This window comes from Gymnogyps californianus, chromosome 14 (assembly GCF_018139145.2).
Source record: "Gymnogyps californianus isolate 813 chromosome 14, ASM1813914v2, whole genome shotgun sequence".
Classification (NCBI taxonomy): Eukaryota; Metazoa; Chordata; class Aves; order Accipitriformes; family Cathartidae; genus Gymnogyps; species Gymnogyps californianus.
In genome coordinates this window covers 7,210,056-7,225,898 of record NC_059484.1, presented here as the reverse complement: position 1 = coordinate 7,225,898, position 15,843 = coordinate 7,210,056, and the positions used below count along the sequence as shown (strand labels likewise).

The window sequence follows — 15,843 nt, the reverse complement described above, 5'->3', positions numbered from 1 at the left end:
TAAGTGTCACTTAAAATCCTTTTTAGGCTATCAAGAGCGTGCTTATATTGACAAAAGAATAGGGAAACTAGCAAATAACTATGCTAGCCTTACAGCAAGGTTCATTTTTGTTTTACCTTTAAAATATAGATAAATAATGTAGAGCAGCCTGGGGAGAGAAGCAAAGAGTGGAAGTAAAGGGGAAGTTTTGAGTGCTTTGTGTGAACTTCAGTCTAAGTGGTTTTGCCAGTTTCATGCACATATGAAATATGTATTAAAAACTGAAACCTTGGTGCTGGTAGCTCAGCTGACTTATGTATTCACTGCAGGAATCAATTACTTTCATGTTGTGGAACATACCTTTTTTTTAATTGAAAAAAATTATAATTTAACAAGAAATTATTTCTCTGATCATCCGTCTCGCTGTATTGTAGCAAGATTTGGGTTGTACTTAGTTTAAATGTAAAACGAGGAGCTGCTAGAATCCTCAACCTGGCTGACCTAATGAGAGCCCTCCTCCCGTTTCCTGTAAAAGGAAAACTGCGTAAGACTCAGTGCCAGTGCTTTGAATAAATGTTATACGCACAATGGCTGCGCTTGCTCATGCTGGCTGTTATGAAGTAAAAATCTAAGTTCATCCTGAGCTGCTTAAATGGTACCACTGGGAATAAACTAAAAGCTTAACAGGATTCAGAGCCACACGTGATGTAGGGCTTGGATTAGCGTTTTGGTTTCAAAGGTCAACTGAGCTATTGCTTCTTCCAGCCCATGTGCTCTCTGCAGGCAAAAGCAGACAAAGGGACAAATGCGCAGTTGAACTGCAATAATTTCCTAGGCTGATAATTCCTTCTGTAGTTTGAGGCAATGCCTGAAATGCTGCTGGAAATGGAGCAGGTAAGGCTCTGGATACTTGCATTAATAGATTGCTGCTACACTTTGATTACAGAATCTAGGGACAAAGAAACAGGAGGGGAGAGAGAGACTTAATTACGCTTTAGTCTCTGCAAATTGCAGTCTGAAATGTTAATTTAATGAGTGGTGCATTTAGTCACCCAGTGATGCATTATGCTTAAATGACTGTGATATGGACTATAACAAAATTTTTATCTTTTCCATTAAATCAGTGTTTCACAAAGTGAATGTAATGATAATAAAGAAATTGAAAATATAAGCTAGAATGCTACTGTGAATTCAATGTCAATATTTGAGCAAAAAAATAGACTATATTCTGTTATGAAGCGAACATAGTTTTCGTAACTGTTATACTGGTGACAAAAACATGGAGATATTTTACAGGCCAATTTATGGTTCTAGCTTGAGACTCCAGTGTTAATGCTTTCCCTATTTTCCTCTTGCTCTAAGCCTGGAAGGCAAAACTTCTATTTCCGCTTTGTTGTTTTTGTTAAGATGTAAAGTGAGCTCCTTCAGTCTGTGTCGGGAGGAAGGGCTGTGACATCAGATGTGCTTGGAGTTGTTACCTTAGTGCTGCTGAACAGTTCCGTATTTCCTTGTAGATCTTTCTTCTGAATGTCAAGTTATGAATTACTGATATTTTTAATAGAATTCAAAGATTAATGGAAGGGAATTACATGTCCATAGCTTATTACAAGGAAAAATAGGGCATCTGCATTCCAAGAAGGCAGAAACTAGCTAACTGGTTTATAGATGTATACTTTTGTCCTCTAAATGTCAGGTGTTTTGTCATAAGTAAACATCATTTACTATATGATTTGATTCCATTTTTAGTTGATTTTCTGATTTCTCTTTGACTGTGTGTTAATTCCTGTAGTATCAGCTGGTTTTCTCCCTTGACTACCCATTAAATACTGTTTTAATCAAGTCAAGCTGAAATAAATATATCAGGTGAAGATGTAAGTGTGACCATAGCTAAAATAAGTCTTGGCCACTAATGCTTAGGTGTCTGCTTAACTTCAGTCCTGTTGTTAAAAACAATGTTAGGCATGCAGTCTTTGCCTTTGTGCGGGTCAGAAGTATCACAGTAAAAAGCTTTGTATACAGATTCATGTTACTTCAAAAACTTGCATTTAAAAAACCCCAACTTTGTCATCTTGTAAGTGTAAAATTATATATATATATAAAAATATATATATTTATATATAAAGCAGTGACTGCTTTCTCAAAGGCAACCCCCCCTTCTCCTTGGGATTTACCATTTGCTTTTATAAAGCTATGGAAAAAGGCAATTTGAAAATGCGCATTATTTTCAACCATTCTAAAAGGAAAATGAAATAATTCCTAGTGAATATGTGCCCGAGCTCTATTCAGGGTATCTCTTAGCAGCCCAATAAGGTATTTTGGTCTAATGGTGAAGTTTCACTTCGCACATAGCAGGCTCTGATCCTCCTTTTCATACGAATGAAAGCTCAGAGGTTTCGATATGCAAACATGGTAACATTAGAACTCTGAATGAGACATGATTACTAGAATAACTTGGATTACTCTTTGAAGCACCATAAATTTGTTACAATGAGGCTGCGTGGCAGGCGCCAGCGCTGCAGCCCGTGGTGGTAAGGCTGCCCCAGGTGCTTCGAACAGACAGGGCATAGTCTCCAGCTACTGAACGTTTGTGTGATGCTGTAAGGCTTCAGGCCGAGATGACTTATTCCCCCCTCTCCCAGGAGGAAGTGAAAGCTAGTAATTGGTGTATCTGGACCGTTTTTATGACAACTAAGACCTGTTGACACTGTATTTCAGGCTTCTTTCGTAAAGAGGGAGGGTGCTGGGCCTGTCCCTTTGTCGATGCTGAAGCACCTTACATGGGTCATGTATTTTATGTAAAAGGCTTTTACATAGCTTTTATTATTCGCACCTGCTCCAGCTGGTAGGGGTTATTTTCAAGCCGTTGGCAGCAGGCAGCCTCTCCCTCCGGCTCTGGGTGCTGACAGAAACTTTCCGAAGGCTGCCCCGGCCCCGGCTCCCCCGGGGCCAGGCGCGTCCGTCCCGGCTGCCCCCAGGCCTGGGCCTCGGCTCTGAAGCCGCCTCACCGGAGGCGCGATGGCTGCGCTCTGGGTAAGCCAGCCCGCCCCTGCCTCGGCGCAGGGGAGAAGGGCTCTCCTCCTCCTGGGCGTAGGCCCCGCAGGGGACGCGACACCGCCGCCTCCCGCCCCGCCGAAGCGGACGGGCCGAGGCGGCGAGCGCGGCGCCTTCCCCGGGCGCGATGCGGCCCCTTTAAAGCCCGGCTCGGGCCCCGCCCCCTTTGGCGCTCCTCCGCCAACGAGCGCGCGGCGTCGGGAGGCGCCTGCGTCGGCTGCGTCCCCGCGGCCCAATGAGGGCGCGCCGTGGTACGCCCGCCCTCCCGCAGCGCCAGGCGAGCCTCAGCGGGCGGCGTAGCAGGAGGAGGCCGAGGCCCAGGCCCCGCCGGGCCCCGCGCCGCCGCCATGGTCGGCCGGGAGAAGGAGCTCAAGATCCGCTTCGTGCCGGGGCGCTGCGAGCTGGTGGAGGTGAGCGGCGGCGCCGGGAGCCCCGCGGTGGGGCGGTTTTCCCCGGGTGCGCAACGACGGCTGGCGGGGGGGGGGGGCGGCTCCCGGCTCCCCGCGGCGGGCTCGGCCGTCCCGCCCTCGCGCGGCCCGGGCAGGGCCGCCCGTCCGCGGTGGTGCCGCCGAGCGCGGAGCCGGGGGCAGAGGCGGCGCGTCCCGCCGGGCGGGCGGCGAAGTGCTGACGCGCAGTGCGGCGGTGCCGCTGCGGCGGCGCTGCCGCCCCCCGGCGCGTCCTCGGCGCAAGGTGAAGCGCCTTCGCTGGCGCTCGGGCGTGGGGCTCTTCGGTGTTAAGTTACTTCAGCTGCCTCCTGCCGCCGGCTGGGGATTACCCGCGGGCTCTAGAACTCTGAATAGTTTTGTATCTCCTTACGGTAATCACCATAAAGATATTTTTGTTTTGTAGCAGGAAGTTACGTCTCTTAAGCCCACTGCTTTGTTAAACCGCTGAATCTTAGCGGCCCTGTTGCACAGAAAAGACTTCTCTGTACTAGGGAACACTGGGCAGGAATTCCACATACCCTTATTTTTGTAGGCTTGTTCTGTTCTATTGTCACTTTTTATTATCAGTAATGTTCAACAGGTGTAGCTTCCAACTACTGCAGTTGTGTTTGACGCGTCAGTTAAATGCGTAACAACTTTTGTCAACGTTAATGTGTATTCACTTGCCAGTCCGTGACTTAAAGAAAGCCTGTTGGTTTTCCTTTTGCTTTTTGTTGTTGTAGGTGATGTCAAAGCTGAATGAAGAGCTCAGTCTTGTACTGACTTCCCTGTAGTGACTTTTTTGTCATCAGATTCTGTTGCAAATCTGTGTTATCCCAGAAGCTTCTGTTTTTAGTGCGCATTCCTTAAAATTGATATTTATGTTCATCGTGATTTTGTCAAGTTCCGTTTTGATATAAAGCTTAAAAAATGCTTGTGTCTTGGTTTTCACCTTGAAATGCATCACGTTTTACTAGTTTTGTACATTATATTCTTATTTTGTGTAGTGGTAGTGTCTACAAAGTAATCTTGGGTCTCATAAATGCTATTTTTTAATCTTACGGTGTTGCTTGTATATTTTTATGTGAATGAGACTGCTGAGTTATAATTTTTTTTATTACATTAATTCTTAGTATTGAACATCAGCTAAAGCAAAATGAAATTGGATGCTTTATTATAAAGCTCAAAATTGTGCGTTTAAGTAGTATTATTCAAAATTAATTGCTAAGAGAACTTTTTGCACGTTTGATGACTCTGAATATGATTGCCTCTTAGTTGAGAAACACGTGTAAAAGATTTGTTAGCAGATAGTCTAATCTGAGCAAGAACTTGCTTTTAAGCCTATAAAACTTGCTGGCAAAAGGACAACATTTGAATTCTAGAATGTCTTTTATTCTTTACGTATAGTAACTGTCTATAATACTGCAAATTCCTAGTGTACTTTCTAGCTTGTTCAGATAACAGTTAAGAGCAGTCTTATCTTTTAGTTCTATTACATTATTAATACTCCTGGCATATTTAAGAAAAAATACGTAAATTAACAAAAGTCAAAAAGAAGATGGTACGCCTTACGTGGTTCCAGTTAGGTACTGATACTGCTAGATAGTAGCTACAGATTTTTGCTGCCTCCTCTTCTAGAGGACCATGATTAATTCCTTGCAAGACAAAGCAAGTAACAGGAATTAAATTTGTAGCTTTGCTAACTATGACAGACAATCTGGGTGCTACACTGAAGTATACGGTGCTGTTAATACGTGTTCACTTGTCGGTGTGTGGAGAGCTGTGAGGCAACAGCAGGAGCTTCTGCAAGTCTGTGAGAGCATCTGCAAACAGCGGTGGTGGGAACATGAAACCTCAGAGGTCCTTTGGACTCAGAAGTTCTGTTGTCTGTAGTTCCTAGGTCTGAGACAGAAATACTGTTGCAGCTGGGTGGCATTCTGCGAAGGAGCAAGGCAACGCACAGGGAAAGAGTTAATCTGTGCAGGTTTTGTATTACCAGAACGTTTAACTTCTGGCAAGGTGAAATACGTTTAAACTGGTAGTCGCTTTGTGTTGAATTTATGGGAAACTTCTATTGCTTATCTTGGTTTCTCAGGTACCAGTGACTGAAATCGATTAGTCTTGCAGACAAGAGCAAGAGGGTGCAAAGTGTACTTAACCTGGTATAAGCTGAGATTGTGTTCAGTCCAAGCTGTGCTGCTAATGTAACATCCTCTTTATGATGCGTAGAATAAACAAACTTAGGTGAATGATGCTTAAAAATGTCAGATTTTACAAATGACAGGTTTTTGTGTTGGTCACTTCCTACTGACTAAAGATATTCTGTGACATTTTTAGAGAACCTTTCAACTCTGTTTTCTGCAACAAGTCTTTGATATTTATTAGCGGGCACCCTCTGGCTATGGAAGCGCTGATAATCTGTCCTATGATGCTCTATCCAGACTTTGCTAAGATAAAAAGTACATAACAAAAAAAGAAAACGGTACTTACATGTTCTCCCTTATGCTTTTCAGAGAGGCATGGGCAGCCTTAAAAAATTGTAAATAAACTTGTGTTCTGAGGTCAGATTGACTGTAAAGATAAAGGTAACTTTAAAAAATCACTTGCTGCAGTTTGTCATTTTCAGGAAACTGTCCAGGTATAAATTATTAATTTTCATCTAGTACTGGTGGGAATAAGTCATCCTTTGCCTGCAGATTTAGAGTTGAGGAAAAAGCATGCCCTGTGGTGGGAACTTTAAGCAATTGTTTTGGGATATACCCTTATGGAACAAAAGCTTTTTACCTTTAAGGGTGACAGACAGTAATTTGGAAGCAATTTCTGTTGCTTCCTGTGCCACGATCAAAAAGTAGTGGCCTGTTACAATGCTGAAAACGTAAGAATGCTCAGAAGTGATTGGACTATTTGCATAGTAGAGAGCATTTACAAAATTATAATCAATTATCACAAATTGTCCTTGTGTATAAAGCGGTCAGGAAATCCAAGATTTATGGATTCTGCATACTTGAAGTTTTGTTCTGTACTGGCATGTAAGCATATGCTTTCATTTTTGTTTTTAGCAGGCTCTTGTTCATGATATATGCAGAAGGAAAGCATAAAAGGAAAATAAAGACTGCACAGACATGAGTCTTATGTTTGCTGTCTTGAAAACTTGATGGTCTAGTGAGTGGTGGAGAGGAATGAACTTTGTGTGAACTGATGTACACAGCTGTCTCAAGTACTGAAATGTGCAGTAGCTGAAGTAAAGCTTTAGTACGTTGTATAGATTGAGAGTTTAAATTATCAAATCACTTGCAGATGCATTTTGTAAAACTGAGAAGAGAGCTGTATCTTGGTTTTGCTTATTATTAGACTATTGTGTTGAATAACGGTGAATTACTGTTCTACTTAATAATAAAATGCAAGTCTTCAGTTCTTACAGTCATTGTAGGTAGGCCCACAGCGAGTTGTATTGTATTGCTGCAGCCTCTAACAGGCACAGTCTATCAAAAATTACTTGTTGCAGGATGTGGACCCTAAATGTTACGTATTTTGGGTCCATTTTCAAAAGAAGTTATTTCCCTCATTTCAAATTGCACAAAGTTACTAGATTTTGAAAGAACTTAAAATTCTGTCTTCATTAGTGGTTTGGTTTGGTTTCCCCTTGTGTTGTGGAAGTAAATGAGTTTCCCATTTAAGTTTTGTTTTCGTTATCTTCAAAAATACTTTCAAATACTTGACGAGGTACAGTATTGGTGCTCCCAGATGTTTGTGTTCCTTGAGACACTCCAAAACACTCATGTGGCAAGGAAAGCTATTTAATACAGTAGCACTGACTGTAGCCTTGCATACTTTTTAAGAAAAAACAGTAATAAATAATAGTAGAAAGAAAACTTTTCCTGTTCTCGTTTCCCTAGGAAGATGTTGATATTCCCAGTAGGCGAGTTTTGATTACTGGTGCTACGGGACTTCTTGGCAGAGCTGTGTTTAAAGAATTCAATGAAAATAATTGGAATGCAGTTGGCTGTGGATACAGGAGAGCTCAGCCCAGATTTGAACAGATTAATCTTCTGGACTCTATTGCAGTTCATGACATTATCCATGATTTTCAGGTAAGTTTCTGGAGTCTGAAGTAGATGGATAGGGCACTTTGTATGTCTAGTAATCAGTTGATAGTGCTGTTCTGATACTGAGTTCATGTGGCTTTAGTGGTGCTAATGCTTTGGCAGAGCTCTGAAAAATTTATGGCTGCCTTTTCTGCCGCATCTGGAGTGTAGGTTTGCCTCACCATAGACAGACTGCAGGTAACAGATGTACGTGTCAGCACACTTGCATTGATAGGTGAAAGAAAAAGATAAATGTGAGTTATTGACATAGTAATATGAAGCAGTTCTTTTGAAGTTGAAGAATACTTGAATACAACAGCAGTAACTGTGTGTCTAGCGTGCGGTGCAGTAAGAAGTTCACTGTTTTTTCAATCTAACTTGCAAGGGCAATATATAAAACCTGAAATACATTATGCAGGGTGCCATTCTATAAAATGGCTTTAAATATCTTGTTAATAGTCTGCATATGACAAATAAGCCATGTGTAAATGGCTTATCTAAAAATAGTTGGGCTAATGTTTTTTTTTTAAGTACCATTATGTGTGTGTGAAATATATATATTATATTATTAGTAAATTTTTTATTATTATACACAGTTAAAAAAACCAACTTTGATCTTGCTGTACAGTTGAAGCTACTGAAGATCATAATTGCAAAATTAATGATCAGGTTTTTTGGGTATCTTGAAGCAGCATGGTCCTATTTTACTTCCTAAGGAAAACATGCTCCTCAGAATGCCGTGATTAAAAATAACATGACTACTTTTATTACTTCTCACAATTTAGCGAAATGCCTTTTTGCCTGAAGGAGGCAAAAGAGTTTGGTAGAGTTAGGGTGCAACTGCAATCTCTTGACAATGTTTGTTGTTTAAAATTAGTCTTTAATTTCCAGCCTCATGTTATAGTGCATTGTGCTGCTGAGAGAAGGCCAGATGTTGTAGAAAGTCAACCAGATGCTGCTTCTCAGCTCAATGTGGCTGCTTCAGGGAACTTAGCAAAAGAGGCAGGTAAGGAGACCATCTAATGGTTTTGGTTTCTTGTTAAAATACTGCATTTATTTATACAGGGACATAAATACGAGTAAGTTACTCAAAGTGCTGAATGTCACTTCTCCGATCAGTGTGCCGTCAATCCGTTTTCTGTAAGGGTAGCATGCATGTCTATGTGAAGGATCAGTGAACAGACAAAGCAGCAGCAATGAATGGGGCTAGAAGATGAGGTCCTTTAGAGATTCGTTTAAAGGTTTACCGGGATTTCAAACAAGGCATGAATTAAAATAGACTATGTATAAACATTTTCTTCCTAGCTGGAGTTGGAGCGTTTCTGATCTACATTAGTACAGACTATGTATTTGATGGAACAAGCCCTCCTTATAAAGAGACTGATGTACCAAATCCCCTGAATTTATATGGTAAAACCAAACTGGAGGGTGAAAAGGCAGTCCTGGAAAATAATGAAGGTAAGAATACACTCATACTTTTTTAATAGAGGCTTTCTATTTTTACTTAGTTGTATATTAGCTTAATAGACTGGTAAGTCAGTGGTAAAGTTGTAAAACCACGGAAACGAGATTGAGACAAGAATGTGATTAGGAGTCAGTCTCCTTGCTCATAAATGATTCCTATTGCTTATAGGTTGACTAAAGCTTTATTTCTTACTCGTTCCGATCTTCAGTTGTGTTACTAGTCTCTGCTGATGGACGTTCACAAGCTGTCCAACGTCTCCTGTGAATCAACTATTCCTAAGGAAAGATAAAATACATCATCCATATATTGTACTTAATATATAGCTGCTGTTATTTAGGGGGATGCATTGCAATTGTTCTAAATGCATGTTTACTTAGAGGGAAAAACAGACTTGTGATTCAAGAATAATGCAGATAAAATCAGCATAGGCTTTTGTTGTTACTCTTCTGGTTTTCTTGCTGATCTCCTGTTTTGCTCTCATTACATAAGCTGTCAGGCCATCCATTTTATTTTTACCCCCGTAGCTTACCACACACATCAGATTCCTGATTGTAACGCTTTCTAAAGGGTTAGTAACATATTTCTGGTTTTAAGCAACTAATTTTTTTCATTTATTATTTAAATCTTTTCTTATTGAAAATTGGCATTCAAATATACAAACATAATTTCAAAAATTCTACTTAAGGGAAAAAAGCTTGGGACTGAACATGATCCCTTGCATTTAAAACTTATTTCTTGTATAAAAGACAGGTTTGGTTGTTTCTAGTTAGTATGCTGTCGGTTTCCATTCACAGATTATAAGGAAAGAAGCACTTCTATTTTCTCAAAGAATTTGAAGAAAATAATCTCAGTGCACTTGCAGAGGAGGCTTCTAATATGTCAGTATGATACTTGCACTGTGATTCTGTTGTGCCTAACCAGAAAACTGAACAATTGATAAATTAGTGTGATGGTCTTTCAGTAAGTAAATATATACTATATTTGAAAATGAGAGGCCTTAATATAGGTTTGTCATTACTAGTAAGAAATAGACTTTCTAAAAAATACTTCAATAGAAAAAGTCTTATTTAAATAAAAAGTTATTCGCTCCACCTCTTACTTAAATATCATTGCTGAATTTGACTGTGATGCTGTTTGCTCCCTCTTCTAGATTGGTAATGAAGATAAGACTGCACCAAATTCAAGTACGTGTGGGTATCTTGCTAGATCCTTCCCCCAACTCAACACTTCAGTTTTGTTTCATCACCTTTTTGAGCATGATCTGTCAGGCAGTAGTAGGTTGCAGCAGTGGTATTATTAGCAGAAGGAATTTTGAAATGGTGCTGAGTAAGATGCTTGAAAATGTCAGTTCTATTGTTTCATACACATATAAATATTTTACGTGTGTTAGTCTTCCAACCACTAATTTGCTAATATTGTATAGGTAGAATTCAGTCTACCAAATGTCTGTAGTTGCGTGAAGAACTTCCCTGTCCATTTCTGTTGTATAATGCAAGAATCTCCACTAATAATTTGGGGGTTTTGCATATTTTTAAAAAAATATATTTTACTTTGGTTAGGAGGGGATACAAGTTATATTTAGTACTCATGCTTATAAAACGAAAAAGTTTCAGGAGGTCTTCAGAACCATTGGTAATGAAGCTAGTGCTCTCCAAGTCTCAGCTCTCTGAGAACAAAAGGAAGGCAGTCTTTTTCTCAAATAATGAATACTTCTGAAGATATTAAAAAAAGAGCTATTTCAATCAGTATTTAAAGAGAGGAAGAACATATTTGCTGAATGACCAAATAACTGTTTCTACAGTAGCAGGAAATGAGTGTCATATTGCATTTTTTATTGTATTTGTTTTTCTTGTGTAAGTACTTCTTTCAGTTTACTTTTCTGTAAGAAGAACTTGTGTGTTAGCTTTTTCTTTTTGTCTTTCTAATAGTTGTAGCATTTTCCTACAAATCTTTAAGAATTGCAATGATTTGGTGACTTCCACTTCTAATTTCAGGACTGATTCTATTTTTTTTTCTCTTTTTAAGCAAAAATATCTGTATTACTTTTAATAAATTTGTCATAGCCTTCTTGGATTTCCCCTCAAAGAGGCCTTTTGAGTCTTCATGACTGAGATAGACTAGTATGATGTATTCCATCATAACGTATCCTTCTCTTTGCACTTGTTTACTGTTAGTTTAATTTCTCAAATCAGTATCTTGAAATCTAATATTGTTTACTACTGTATTCTGTGAATCTATTCCTTATTTGTCGAGCTTTTCATTCATTCCAAGGTTCACGTCTGTCTTCTGGTAAATAGTAGCCTCCTTTATGCAGGCGGCTTCTGCATGCTGGAGGAAAAATCTTTGTCCGTAATTGATGCCTGAATACGGTGATTTGTGATTGGTGGGAATTTTTGTTCTTGCTCTTACCAGGGAAGATGGGGCGTGCTGGAGTAACTGCATAGTGCAGCTGGTTTTTTAATTTTTTTAATTTGTGTTCTAACCCAAACAGGCCTTCTTTTTTCTCTTGCCGTGTTAATGAAAGCTTGTTAACTTTCTGGAAATCAATGGCATAAATGAAAATAAGTTTATATAAACTTAGTGTTTATAAACTGTTTTAATTGATATAAATTGATACTCGGAGGGCAAACACATTAATTGCATTTTCTTTGTGATTTGTAGATGCTTAATATCACCAACATATTTTTTAACACTTCCAAAACACTTTTCAGGTTATGCTACAGCATTCATAGCTATTCATAACAATGTTAATACTTGAAAAATATTATTTCTTTTAGCTGCTGCAGTACTTAGGATTCCTGTCTTGTATGGAGAGGTAGAAAGACTGGAGGAAAGTGCTGTGACTGTTATGTTTGATAAAGTGCAGTTCAGTAATAAATCTGCCAACATGGACCACTGGCAACAAAGATTTCCTACTAACGTCAAGGATGTAGCAACTGTTTGCAGACAACTAGCAGAGAAGAGAATGCTGGTAAGAATTTAAAGAAACAAGCCTCTTCAAGGTAAAAACAGTTTGAGTTCTTGGCTTTGTTTCTGAACAACTGAGAACTGCATATAACCTGCATTATTCTTTGCATTTCTGGAACACTGGTAGGGAGGAAAGAACTAGCTGTAATACTGCAGTATCTTTACGTGACGGTGTGTGGATATTCTGATATTTGAAAGAAAAGTGAGTGAAGTGATGGGATGGATCCTTCTGAAGATTGTCGTGTGTCTTCTAGTATACAGGAGAGAAATGCAAATACCTACCTTACTCTAATATGCCTTTTACAAATTGACATTTTGGACTAAAAAAACCCCATGGTGGTTGAATGTAATTCTCAAAGATGCCCTTGTTTATTATATTAAGAACACTGAAGTGGCAAAAACAAGATACTGAACTTAAATACTTTATTGTGTTTATTCATCACAGCATCTTCAGGTTACCACCTTTGGAAGGTAACAAAACCAAACAACCACCTATATTTTTCATACGTATAACTGGGATAAAAATGGACCACGCACGTATGGTGGATGTGGTGCAATCAGCTTGTTTGATAGGACTTGCACATGGTTTGCAGTTTAACATTCAGAATGTGTGTGGTGCCTTTTGCATTTGTTTTCGAGTAAGTGAATAGTATAGAATAGCCGAGTTCCTTCTCCCCAGCTATTTGACCTTGGTTGGCTCGTTCCTTTCCCTCCTGTTAATTCTACAGAACATAAGCTGGTTGTGAAAAGTCGGGTCAGATATACGTAACACCAGTTTTCAGTCTCAATCCCTAGTCAGGTGCTCTCTGAAAATGCCCAAGACGTTTCTAGAACATCACTGAGGTGCTGTAACATGCCTTTCAGGATAGGATCTTGCTGAAAGATTATTCTGCACAATTCTTGCACAGGAATTAGTCTGAGGGCTAGCTAGCCGCTTTTTTTCACCTGTGTTTCCTGTTTCTTCTGTAGGACCCATCAGTAAAAGGAACATTTCACTGGTCTGGCAATGAACAGATGACTAAGTATGAAATGGCATGTGCAATTGCAGATGCTTTCAATCTTCCCAGCAGCCACTTGAGGCCAGTAAGTGATGTGTTGTTTGACCTGGAGAAAGATGGATGCGCTTTATCGTTTCAAGCAGTAGGTCTCACGCTAGCTATACAAATAAGCTTCCTCTTCGGGACGATCTGTGTGAGTATGTCTAGCACAGCAGATGTATTGCTGAGGATGCTGTCTGGTATCTAACTCAGGAAAAAACCAGCTGCTTTGACCTGCTGAATTATGAAAATTACCCACGCAGTCAGTAACCAGTTTCGCAGTCTGTAGTGTAATGGTATTTCTGCAGAACGGTTCCCCTTAGTCACAAGTAAAGCCGTATTTTTTTGTTGTATTTTTGGCCTTAAAAAAGCTTACAGATTGACAGAACATTAACTTGAAGGTAGTAATCTGTAAGAACTTTTCAATGTCCAGATCTATTTCTGAATACATGCACTTAAGAACTTAAAATGATTTTTGCTTTGCTTAAAACACCTGTCCTGCAGTTTTATTGACACTTAAAAGTAAGACTACTCTTTAAAGACATACTGATAATGTTGTGAGAATATAACATGTAAATAAGATTTTACTTATATCCAAAATAAATTCCAAAGATTAGTAAATTAGAATTAGTAAAGGCTGGAACTGAAATCTGGCTTGAAGATGGACAGAAAAAGAATGGAGAACACTAAGTTAGTCTGAATTTTTTTCTGCCCAAATGTATTTCTCCAAGTATATTGATCACAACATGGTTCTGTCAACATTTTAGAGCATTTTTTACCTTGTGATTATAGTCATAGGGTGAAAATAGGAGTAAAATGTAGAAAAGCATAAATGGTGAGCAGTAATTGAGTGAGAAAAATTTAACTTAAGACACTTCACGTCACTCTGCCTGACATCTCTTATGTTGAAATGAAGTTAACCATAAAACAAGCAAGCAAGCAAACAAAAAACCCCCAATCAAAAAAAACCCCACAAAATAGTTGGGAGGGAGGAGGGGAACGTGCCTATATAGAAAGCTATGAAGGAAAACTTCTAAATGAGCATATATAAGAGTAAATATTTTTCTGTCATTTTTGATTACGTGTTGGTGTGTTGGGTTTTTTTTCTGTTTGTTTTTTAGATTACTGATTGTCCAGTTGTGGGTGCTCTTCGTCCGAGGAATGCTCAGCTAGACTGCTCCAAGTTGGAGATGCTGGGGATAGGTCAGAGAACGCCATTTCGAGCTGGGATCAAAGAATCACTTTGGCCTTTCCTTGTTGACAAGAGATGGAGGCAGACAGTCTTCCATTAGTTTGTAACTTTTTTAGTAAAAGTATGGTATGTGGCACTTTTTTAAAAGAAAAAAATAGTTTTGTATGAGTGTTCTTAAATTGTGACATTTATGAGTTTTCATTTAATCAGGTAAACATATGGTCTTGCACTAGTGAAATTGTTAGCCTAAAAAAAGTTCAGTGACAAAAACTGAGCCTATTTGATGTCATGGATCTTTCCTTCCATTCGTACCAGTCTAACTTAATGTCTATTCCTAGCGGATTATGGTTCTAAGTAATCAGTACCATTTGATGCTAAGAATGACTCGGATCACTTGTAGACTTACTTTTCGCTGAAATATGTTGTTGATGCTTAAGGTCTATGCCATTGTTGTATATACCATTTCTCTTCATTAAAAAACATGGTCACTTACTTGATCACCAAAAATCCGAGTTTTTTTGTTTTTAACTTCTGAAAGTGGTGTTCTTATGAAGTTAAACTGAAGTAGGAATCGTTAAATGTTTGTTTTGCTTGAGCTCTGATCAAGATGTTTTTTAAAAAAGTGAAACTTTATTTTTGCAATTATCAAGTGTACTTTTTATGCTTGAAATATTTTCAGAATGTTCTGTAACTTGAATGCCTGCAGCTTCATATTTGTACAGTAAGTTGTATGCATTTGTTTTAATGGTGACATATAAAAGCTAGAAGAGGGTTGGGAGGATGGGGAACAAATAGTTTTGACGTGTTTTGGGGTTTTTTTGGGTGGGGGGGATTGGAGTTGGAGGATTTTTATTTTTTTTGAGTGGGGGGTTGTTTGTTTTTTGTATAAAAGCATGAAATATCTTCATCTTTCTCTTTTTTTGGGGGGGCAGTATTTGGGATTGGTGAAATCAGTGGGAGGAAGATGTTTGTTAGTCAATACATGTGAGACCGAGGAAAGGTATTTCAAGAATTTGTAGCACTGCAGCTTCTTTTGCACAGGCTGTCAGATCTTGCACTGATGTAGCTTCTTCTGGAACAGCAAAGCGCTTATGTTGAAGGTTTGCACCATAATAATGTAACCACAGTAGTCCAATATAAGCAAATCTTTGATCTGCTTAAGTCTGGTCCTTAAAGTTGGACTTAGTAGCCCGGTAAAGTGGAGGAAGAACACTGTTTGTAAAGGTTAGCTTCCTTCTGAAGTTGCAGAATTAACAATATAAATGTTATTGCCAGCAGATTATTAGTAAAACTAGGAAAAGCTGCATTTGGATGATCATTTATTTTTCTGAGGTTGAAATGAAGGGGGAGGGGAAGACGTTCAGCTTTCAATTAAAAAAAAAAAAACCAATGGGGAGGGGACACAAAAATAGACCAACTGAAGATCTTCTGTAGGTCACCTTTACATTCAGTCCTTTAATTTCCAACTGGCATATACTAAGAGTTCATGATCCCAATTTGTTTTTAGTCTGAAGTCCTGATATGCACATGGTAACCTATCTCCAAAATGACAATAAATATATATTGCCAGCATGAGACACAGTTGTTGGTTCTTTCTTTACCATCAGGATTTGTTTATCTGAATCACAGATTTCAAGAAGAA

General features: G+C 39.1%; 1 protein-coding gene across 2 annotated transcripts; it reads left to right on the top strand.

Annotated features, from left to right (window-relative positions):
* Nucleotides 1–843: 843 nt before the first annotated feature.
* On the top strand, nt 844–15,007 carry MAT2B (methionine adenosyltransferase 2B). 2 transcript variants are annotated; one of them, XM_050905462.1, is made up of 7 exons: nt 844–873; nt 7,352–7,546; nt 8,432–8,546; nt 8,846–8,998; nt 11,783–11,976; nt 12,942–13,055; nt 14,131–15,007. In XM_050905462.1, the coding sequence occupies exons 1-7, from the start codon at nt 844–846 to the stop codon at nt 14,299–14,301; spliced, it is 972 nt and encodes a 323-aa protein (XP_050761419.1). In that variant the 3' UTR covers nt 14,302–15,007. The 2 variants fall into 2 exon arrangements, with proteins under 2 accessions (XP_050761419.1, XP_050761418.1); XM_050905461.1 differs by lacking the exon at nt 844–873 and adding an exon at nt 3,366–3,440.
* The last annotated feature ends 836 nt before the right edge of the window (nt 15,008–15,843 follow it).

Coding starts and splice junctions, on each gene's coding strand:
- MAT2B (XM_050905461.1), top strand. CDS start 3,378: ATGGTCGGCCGGGAGAAGGAGCTCAAGATCCGCTTCGTGCCGGGGCGC. Junction 7,547..8,431: donor ACATTATCCATGATTTTCAG/GTAAGTTTCTGG, acceptor TTTAATTTCCAG/CCTCATGTTATAGTGCATTG. Junction 13,056..14,130: donor CCAGCAGCCACTTGAGGCCA/GTAAGTGATGTG, acceptor TTTGTTTTTTAG/ATTACTGATTGTCCAGTTGT.